The sequence below is a fragment of the Anolis carolinensis genome, chromosome 2 (genome assembly GCF_035594765.1).
Source record: "Anolis carolinensis isolate JA03-04 chromosome 2, rAnoCar3.1.pri, whole genome shotgun sequence".
Taxonomy (NCBI): domain Eukaryota; kingdom Metazoa; phylum Chordata; class Lepidosauria; order Squamata; family Dactyloidae; genus Anolis; species Anolis carolinensis.
Window position 1 is genome coordinate 232,119,765 of NC_085842.1, and position 10,367 is coordinate 232,130,131.

General features: G+C 39.1%; 2 protein-coding genes across 2 annotated transcripts; one reads left to right on the forward strand and one right to left on the reverse strand.

The window, feature by feature from the left end:
- Window positions 1-197: 197 nt before the first annotated feature.
- LOC103277687 (interferon beta-like) lies at window positions 198-963 on the forward strand. Its single transcript, XM_008103493.1, has 2 exons — window positions 198-750; window positions 959-963. The coding sequence occupies exons 1-2, from the start codon at window positions 198-200 to the stop codon at window positions 961-963; spliced, it is 558 nt and encodes a 185-aa protein (XP_008101700.1).
- A 7,577-nt stretch (window positions 964-8,540) lies between these two features.
- LOC103277688 (interferon kappa-like) lies at window positions 8,541-9,942 on the reverse strand. Its single transcript, XM_008103494.1, has 2 exons — window positions 9,378-9,942; window positions 8,541-8,545 (listed from the first exon to the last, which is right to left on the reverse strand). Exons 1-2 carry the CDS (start codon window positions 9,940-9,942, stop codon window positions 8,541-8,543), a joined length of 570 nt encoding a protein of 189 aa, XP_008101701.1.
- Window positions 9,943-10,367: the final 425 nt, after the last annotated feature.

Below are 10,367 nucleotides of genomic sequence, written 5' to 3' on the forward strand. Positions count from 1 at the left end.
AGAGGAAACTACTCTGTGTAGTTTCCACCACGATCAGAAAATAATCTAAACGGAAAGGGTCAAAACAAAGCACCAGCCCCTCAGAGTTTAAATACAAAGTCATGGTTGGAGGATGCAACACACACAAGGGTATCTTCCAAGAGACCCCAGCTTCTAGATTCTACACTCCAGAAAAACCACCATCCTGTGACTTCATGATGGTCACCAAAGGCTGGCTTTTGCTTATTGCCCTCGCCATGGTCATCATTATGGAAGTCTCATCTCAGGACTGTGGCCAACTTCTCACCAGGCTACGGGAAGCCAACCAGGCCAACCTGGACGTTCTCCATAGAAATATGGGACCCTCCATTTCCCAACAATGCATCGATGATGTATTCAGCTTCTCTCACAGAGAAGCTCTGGGAAACATTAATGTCTCTGAGGAGGGGAATGCCAAGGCGGCCATACAAGAAGTCCTTCAGCAGACAGGTCACATCTTCAAGCAGAACTACACCGAAATGCCATGGGATGAGGATTCCTTGAGAGCTTTCCATGCTGGACTGGATCAGCAAAGTGAGAACCTGAAGAGCTGCCTGAGTGCATCTCCAAGGATCCAGCTCACCAGGCTGAGAGTGAAAAAATATTTCCGAAGCCTGAGTAACCTCCTGAAAGAGAAAGAGTATAGCCGGTGTGCCTGGGAGATCATCCAGATCCAAGTCAAGCAATGTTTCCTCTGGATTGAGAAAATCATTCAAGAGATCCAAAACAAAGGTATGGAGGGACAGATTCCCATGCATACATAATATTTCTTCTAACTCAGAAACAAACATATTAATTATATTATTTCATTCCATTTTTAGAACAGGTAAAAATGATAGATCAGTTTCTAATCATTCAATGTGCTCATCTTTTACAAATTTGAAAGTAAGCTATTTCTAACTGAATAGGATGTTTGACCTGTTTTTCTTTATCTTTGCAGCTTAACCAGAAATCACCGGTGAAAGAAAGAAAGAAAGAAAGAAAGAAAGAAAGAAAGAAAGAAAGAAAGAAAGAAAGAAAGAAAGAAAGAATACTATTCTTCCCTGCTCATTTGCGCTAAAGTACTTTTCCGAATTTGAATCTAATGCAGCACTCCATGCATATAGAGAGGAAAGCAACAGTGGCAAACATAAGAGTACTGTAGCTTTATGCCACTTTTCACCATTCTCACCTGGTGGCACTCTGAAGATTTTATTTATATTTTGAGGATTCTAATATTTGTTTGTATTGCTGTCCATTTTGAAACTATGTTTTTTTAAGTTATTCTCTTTATTTATATATTTAATAAATTATTAAAATGTATGTCTTTAAATAAAATTGCATCTCCAAAATTCATGGATCGGTGGGGTTATTTTTCATAATGTAATCATTGGAAATACTGTGATATTCTAGAAGCGAAACCTATATGTGTGTATGTGTGAATGTGCGTGTGTGTGCATGAATATATCTATATCTATATCTATATAGGTATAGGTATAGGTATAGGTATAGGTATAGGTAAAGATAAAGGTTTTCCCCTGATATTAAGTCTAGTTGTGTCCGACTCTGGGGATTGGTGCTCATCTCTCATTTCTAAGCTGAAGAGCTGGCATTGTCTGTAGACGCCTCCAAGGTCATGTGGCCGGCATGACTGCATGGAGCGCCATTAGCTTCCCGCCAGGGTAGTACCTATTGATCTATTCACATTTGCATATTTTGAACTGCTAGGTTGGCAGAAGCTGGGGCTAGCAGCGGGAGCTCATCCTGCTCCCCAGATTCAAACCGCCGACCTTTCAGTCAGCAAGTTCAGCAGCTCAATAGTTTAATCCGCTGCGACACCAGGGGCTCTTATATACACACACATATATATAACACCCTGTTAAAGAATTAAGAGAGAATTCTTTGTTTCACTTTAAACTGAAAAGTACTAAAAAAAAACGTCATTTAGAAGACATGTTTCAAAAGACACAAGTATTCCAGTGCATCTTTCAAAACAATCAGTCTTCTTGATTTTACATTCAAGGAAGGGTGTTTGCTCCTTCAATTCCCCCTTGCCTGTAAATATTAAATACTGTACTTATCTACATTGAATCACCTCCTCAATGTTGGAGCAAATTACCAAAAATTACCAAATTACTAAACAAAGCAATCTGGTACCTCAAAGCAGCAAAGTGGGATCAAACATTCTCTTGAGTATACAGAATACATTCTAGACTTTGCATCAAGTGAAGAAATCTTCACAAATGATGATGGGTAAAATCACACTTAGAGGATGTAGAATGACAGTTCTGTCATTTTCTATAACAAGCAAATCAACAACCTAGAAATGTCCTGGAGTTCAAAGATGTAGGATGACATCCCCAACCATCCCAGAGGTCAAAAGTCCAGCATTCTAGGCAAAGGGTGAAAAGATTTTTTCAAAGAATCAAGGATCTCCAGGCAAAAAAGGAGAACTGTGACTGGGATATTGTTTCCTAATATTTTCTCTTGACTGATTGGCTCTTCCAATGGATCACAAATCAAGATACAGTGAGGCATTATCGAGAAATCAGACCCTCTCTACCAAGAGACGAAACCTAAATAAATACTGGACAAGTGGGAAATAAATTACTATTTTTTTATTCTTTATTTTTACCATTCACAATGTCGAAAACATAGGCATCTCCCTTCTCCAGCTTTCTCCTCCATTCCCAAAGGATCCTGCTAAGTTTGGGAGACAGAGGGCATATTTTTGATAAAATTAACTCTCCCCTCACCAGCATATTCCCTCAGGGAAGGTTGAAAAGGAAATACACAATCACCAGGCATTTCCCCCACGTCTGCCCCACAAGACACGCCTACCTGTATTTTATAATGTGTTTTATGAATACTGATGTAAGTTAATAATAATTTTTAACTGATTTATATTTCACTGTATAATTTTTATATATGCATTTTATTGTAAGCCACCCTGAGTCCCCTGTTGGGTGAGAAGGGTGGGATATAAATATTGTAATAAATAAATAAAATAAATAAGTCCCTGGGGGAAGGAGACTTGTCTGGTTTATGTAGTTTTCATTCATGTCCATTGCAGACTTACACAGCTTATTACTCCCAAATGAACTCTCTCTCTCTCTCTCTCTCTCTCTCTCTCTCTCTCTCTCTCTCTCTCTCTCTATATATATATATATATATATATATATATATACCGTGTTTCCCCTAAAATAAGACCTCCCCAAAGAATAAGACCTAGTAGGGGTTTGGGGGGGATTGCCAAATATAAGGCCTCCCCTGAAAGTAAGACCTAGCAACTAAGAATGAGACCTTCCAGGCTGCAGGAGAGTTCCATTGGGAAGCATGGCTGCAGGGCAGAAGCAGCATTCATACTCACGGGAGGGAGGGAGGGAGGGAGGGAGAGAGAGTGCTTGCTTTCTGTGCCTCCTGCCTGTCCCCCAGCCACGGCTCAAAAAACCTTCCGTCTGCGCTGCCTGCCGTTTCTTTCTTCCTTTGGAGACAAGGCTCCGTCCTGGCCATGCTCCCTTCGTCCCAGAGGCTTCTGATTGGCTCCTGGTGCCAGGGCAAGGGAGGGTGGGAGGGAGGGAAGAGGGCTTCAACACCCTTTCCTGCTCCTTCTGCTTCTTAAAGGTACAGGACGCTTTGGGATTCTCCTCCCATTCTTATTCATATCCTATGCCATGAAACTCATTATTTTATACTATTATTATTACCATATTATTAGCCTCATATTCTGTTATTATTATATCCCATTATTATATTATCCTATTAATATATATTATATCATTATATTCTACACTATTATTCTATTATTATTCTATTATATTATCATATTATTATTATATTATTAGCATATTCTGTTATTATTATATTCCATTTTATATTATCCTATTAATATATTTTGTATAATTATATTATATTCTATTATTTTATTATATTATCCTATTATTATATTATTATGCTATTCTGTTATTATATCCCATTATTATATTATCCTATTAATACCATGTTATTATCATCATATTCTGTTATTATTATATCCAGGCCTGTAGCGAGGGGTTTTTTTTAGGGGTTCAACCCCCCCCCCCCGAAATTTTTCAAGTTATAAAAAAAATCTCGTTTACTCATGAATTTTAGCTGGTTAACCAAATCCCCATGCTAAGTCTATGAGATGCAAAACATTAAGAGTCCCCCCAGGCACTATCTCAAGCAGATATTGATAGGTTTGTAGCGGGGAAGGGTATGTGCTAGGGGTTCAACCCCCCCCCCCCCCGAAATTTTCAAAACCCCCGTCCGAAATTTTTTTCTGGCTACGGCCCTGATTATATCCTATTATTATATTATCCCATTCATATATTGTATATCATTATATTATTATTTTATTATTATTCTATTATATTATCATATTATTATTATATTATATTATATTATATTATATTATATTATATTATATTATATTATATTATATTATTCATGACTACATTGAAACTAGAATAGAGAGAAATCAGCGTAGAAACCTTGTGAAACCTAAACTGCAAGAGGTACCATAGATTGTTGTACATGTAAATAATGGTAGTAACAATAAATTCTTGATAGGATTCACAGTTTGTCTGGTTATGCTGGTTTGAGATGACAACTACTTTACAGTATATAATTAATGTTCATTTTGTTCTTCAACAATAAATGTGAGCTCTTCTTCATGGAAAAATAAGACATCCCCTGAAAATAAGACCTAGTGCATATTTGGGAGCAAAAATTAATATAAGACCCTGTCTTATTTTCGGGGAAACAGGGTATATACACACACAGTAGAGCCCCGGTTAACCAAGTTCCGGTTAACTGAGATCCGCTTTATCCGAGGCACCGCCGGGGCACCCCTCCCTCTCCCTCTCCTTCTCTCGTGCGAAGGGAGCGAGAGAGAAAGAGAGGGAGAGGGAGGAGGAAGCACCCGGAAGTGCCCGCGATCGCTGCTGCTGCTGCAATGCTCGTGGGCTGCCTACCTGGGCCGAGTCCTCACCCCTTGGGAAGCAGCCCACAAGCGCTACTAGGCAGCAGCGCTCATGGTCTGCCTCCCAAGGGGTGAGCGCTCGCCGAGGGATGTCTCCCCGGATCTCCCTCAGCCAGGCCCTTGCCGGAGGAAAGTGTTTCCTCCAGAAATGGCCTGGCCGAGGAAAACCCGTGGCACATTCCTCGCTCCTCGGAGGGGTAGGCGACCCTCTGAGAAACAAGGAGTGTGCCACGGGTTTTTCTCAACCAGGCCATTGCTGGATGAAAGGGCCTGGCTGAGGGAGATCTGGGAAGAAGTCCCTCAGCGAGCCCTCACCCTATCCGAGCTATTTGGTTATCTGAGATGGGGCCCACCCCTTTATTTCGGATAACCGCGCTTCTACTGTATATCAGGCCTGTGCAGTTCAGCTGGAGGGTGAACCATTTTTTATATCCTAATTTCATTGGGTACCCAGATCCATTTCTAGGAGCCTCCCAAAAATCGTCTAATACAGAAATCTGTTCCTGGAAGATCTGGCCAATTGGTGGCAACGAGAATCTTACAAGGCTCCCCTTTTCATTCCTAGGAACCTTTCCTTTCTTCCTTTTAAGGGAGCCTGGGTTTGAGCCACAGGGTTAAGGAAGTGCCCCTACTGGGACCCTTTCCTTTCTTCCTTTCAAGAGAGCCTGGGTTTAAGGAACAGGGTTAAGGAAGCATGTGCCATGTACTCCCGAACAAAAGGGAAGAAACTGCTGGTTGCTCCCCTGCCAATGAGCCGTATAGCTACCTGTAGCCACAATGGGGTTCTGAACCAATATTTTTAATGCTAGTTCATCCTGCATTATGTGGCTGCACAGAAGCACCTATACCCTCACGTTAAGGACTTCATCAGATTACGCTGGGAAGTGTTCAGAAGAAGATAGTTCAGTCTAACTCCATTTTGTAATAAAATGGAATTTTTCCCTACCTTTTAATCACACTGTTTAGTGCACTCAGTTGTGCATATTTTTCAATGAAGAGGTTTCCACACTGCAGACATTTGACCCCGCCCACCACCCCTCTCCCTGCTTTTTGGTACTTCAACTCCCACAATTTCCAACAGCAGGAAGGGAGAGAGAGAAAAGGGATGGGAGGGAAACCCATTTGGAAAGGCAGCAGCAGGGGCTCTGATGGTGTTTTGGACTGCAACTCCCACAATTCCCAACAGCAGGGAGGGAGAGAGAGAAAAAGGATGGGAGGGAAACCCATTTGGAAAGGCAACAGCACTGGCCCTCCCAACACAAGACACAGACAAACCATGGAAGGAAGGAATAAAGGTATCCTAAAAGACTATTTTTTTTTTTGCAAAGTAGAAGTATTATGAGGTAGCTTCCAACCAAACCTTCCTGCTTGGGGAGCAAAAGGAAATTGCCAAAAAAAGTTTATTTTGACTCCTCCCCCAATTTCTCCTCCCACAAATTGGGTGATCCTAACCTGAGACCAACAAGTGCTACTTCATTCGAAATTTGGCAAAACATCCAGAGTTTTGAGAAAAATCCATTTCCTCATCTCTTGCTGATACTTTGGGGAAAAATTTTACCCTCAACGTTTAAAAAACTCAAAAACTGCACTTTAACCAAAACGAATGTAGTGAACCCAGTGGAATATCAGATTTTAAGTGTAGAACGCAGTGGAATGTAAGTTATGTGATAAAGTAGTAAGAAGTTGTTCCAATATGGGAATGTAATTAGAAGAATGGGGGCAATCTTCTGAAATGTAGTGACTGTAGTAAATGAGTAAATTTTCAGTAAGATTTGCTCTCATTCTTCTAATTACTCTGAGAATTAAATATCAAATCAAGGGGGAAAAGACAAAGTTATGCAGGGCAAGGTAAGAAAAACGGTCTATATACATGTCTAGAATCCTTTTCACAGATTTTGATGAAAATGTAAAAGATTATGTTTATGGAACGGGAAAAATGAAACTGGGGGCAGAAGCACAGTTATCAGTGGCTTGGTTCTGCAAAACCCCTTCAGTCAATATCAAAGAAATATCTGTTATTGATGTCTTAACAGATTTGGGGGCCAATCTAATAGGTATTGAAGCCCTAACAGAATAATTGTGAAAATCATTTTAAGAGCAATCACTGTTCTGTGATTTATGATGGAGAATTCATGATGCAAGCATGTGCAGATAAAGATTTATATGTTACTGATTGCAAAATTGACTTCTGCATGCATCTCTGGAAATTCATCAGCACTTAGCACTGAAAAGTAAAGAACACCTCACAGAGGAAAACAATAATAGAGTTGGACAATTTGAGTCACCTCCCTTTGTGTCTATCTATCATGATCCTCTCTGTGATATAAAACGATACTCTTGGAGGTGTTTTCTTCACTTCTTTTCCCCATGAATCTGCCTTCCAAGATGTAGGAATGACTTTCCTATATTAGAGCGGAGTTCTTACAATAAAGCTTAAGTTTCTTCCTCCAAGCCATTAGTGTACTTGCTCAATTAACCAAGAGAGGAGAATCTGAGACACTTTAAAAGTAGTTGAAAAATGGAACGACAGAGGATTCATTGGACATGTCAATGCCAAACCATGATAGTTGGAGAATATTGACCCCTGTGAGGTCCATATATGAACTCCATCAAATTGCCATGTTATTGGATTGTTCCCCCTATCCATTTTGCAGAATGGTTATGGGATGCAAAGATCATTGTACTTTCTGTAAACTGGTTCATCTCTTTTAATGGCTCAGAAAGTCTAAATTGCCTCGATTGGATTTTTTTTTGTAGCCTAGTTCAAAATTGGTTACAGGACTGAAGTTCAATGAAGAACAGCATCACTAGGGAAAGATGGAATGTTATTTGCCATGATGAGGAACCATCTTTTCTGAAATGCAAAATCTGGAAAGTTGCTCATTATGGAAAATACTCTAGGCTCATTCGATTATGTGAAGTATACTTCTGTCCTTTTCAGTTTGAAATGATACTAAGTATTCAATTTATAACTGAATGTTTTTGAGCCCAAGTATGTATCTGTTTCTGAGTGTTTCCCATTATTAAAATATGCAAGAATCTAACTTAGCCACTGATTTTTGAAAAACAGATTTATTTCATGAAAATACATAATAAATATATATTATTTCTTTAATACAAATGTGAAATAAATATTAAATATAAGTAATAAATAACAGAAAATAGACAAATGGAATAGTATGTGAATACAGATTTCAGTTCCAAATTATAAACAACGTAAGAGCAAGTGGATCAAGGACACAGTGTATTTGTAGAATCCAGTCCATTTTGAGAGAATCTCTGCTATACAATATTGATTGTCCTCAAAGATGAGCATCTATTTCTTCATTCCTTCTCTGAGACTTTTGTCTCATCCCTTTGGATCTCTTCTCTATATAGCAGAAAACCTGACTTGGGAAAAAAACATTTAGGAACAGATCAAAGCAGAAGAACAGATCCGTTGTTTTCTAGAAGGATTTCATTAAAATAACATGATGAAACTTGAATCATTTGGACACTTGCTTCAACTGGACATTTCAGTCATTGCACCAATGATCATAGGTTAAGCTGTAAGGAAAAAGAAGAGTACCGGTAATTAGATTCCTGTATGCATTTTAAAATAGCATCCATTTTAATTTCCCCAAAAATGGAGCCTTTAATTTCAGAAGAATTAAGAATTTCAGAAAGGTTTTAAAGCAAAATTGAAAAAAAAGGGGTTAGCATTTTTGCCTTAGTTTTTGTACTGAAAAAATAACCAGTGTGTTTTGTTTTTGAGTTATAAGATATATTGCAAATCAAATATGTGCTGGAATCTGTGTCTCCATACCTTTGTTTCGGATCTCTTGAATAAGTTTCTCAATCCAGAGAAAACATTGCTTTAATTTTCCCAAAAATGGAGCCTTTAATTTCAGAAGAATTAAGAATTACAGAAAGGTTTTAAAGCAAAATTCAAAAAAAAAGGGGGCTAGCATTTTTGCCTTAGTTTTTGTACTGAAAAAATAACTAATGTGTTTTATTTCTGAGTTATAAGATACAGTAGAGTCTCACTTATCCAACACCTGCTTATCCAACGTTCTGGATTATCCAACGCATTTTTGTAGACAATGTTTTCAATACATCATGATATTTTGGTACTAAATTCATAAATACAGTAATTACTACATAGCATTACCATGAACTGAACTACTTTTTCTGTCAAATTTGTTGTATAACATGATGTTTTGGTGCTTAATTTGTGAAATCATAACCTAATTTGGTGTTCAATAGGCTTTTCCTTAATCCCTCCTTATTATCCAAGATATTCACTTATCCAACGTTCTACCGGCCAGTTTATGTTGGATAAGTGAGACTCTACTGTATATTGCAAATCAAATATGTGCTGGAATCTGTGCATCCATACCTTTGCTTTGGATCTCTTGAATAAGTTTCTCAATCCAGAGAAAACATTGCTTCACTTGTATCTGGATGATTTCCCAGGCACACCGGTTGTACTCTTTCTCTTTCAGAAAGTCATTCAGGCTTCGGAAGTATCTTTTCACTCTCAGACTGGTGAGCTGGATCCTCCGACTCCTTGGAGATGCACTCAGGCAGCTCTTCAGGTTCTCACTCTGCTGATCCAGTCCAGCATGGAAAGCTCTCAAGGAATCCTCATCCCACAGCATTTCAGTACAGTTCTGTCTGAAGATGTGACCTGTCTGCTGGAGGACTTCTTGGATGGCCACCTTGGCATTCTCCTCCTCAGAGACATCACGGTTTGTGGGGAGTTTGTTCTTCAGGGAGAAGCTGAATACACCTTCAATGCATTGTTGTGGAATGGTGGAATTCATCTTGCTGTTGAGAAGTTCCAGGTTGGCCTTGTTGGCTTGCCTTAGCCTGGCAAGAAGTTGGCCACAGTCCTGAGATGAGACTTCGGTAATGAGGACCATGGTCAGAGCAATAGGCAAAAGCCAGCCTTTGGTGATCATGGTGAAGGCACAGGAATGTGGTCTCTTCTGGAGTGCAGAAACTGGAAGATGTGATCTCTTGGAAGATGTTCCAGTGTGTGTTATGTCCTTCAGCCATGGCTTTGTATTTAAACACTCAGGGACCGATGGCTTCTTTTGCCTGTTTTCGTTTAGCTTATTTTCAGATCAAGGGGGAAACCACACAGAATGGTTTCCCCTTTCTCTTTCATATCAGAACAAAAGTGCTTAGTGGTGGTGAAGGAAGTTGAAAAACTTGTTGTTCTTGTTATGAAGAGCTAAAATTATTATTGCTGTTGTTATTTCTTACCAAATGGAATCAAATGAAAAGTTATTGAAATGGATAACAAAGCAGATTTTCTATCCACACAAATTCTGGACTTTTCACTTTAATCAAATTCAATTTTTAATGAAAGACAATCTTGGAA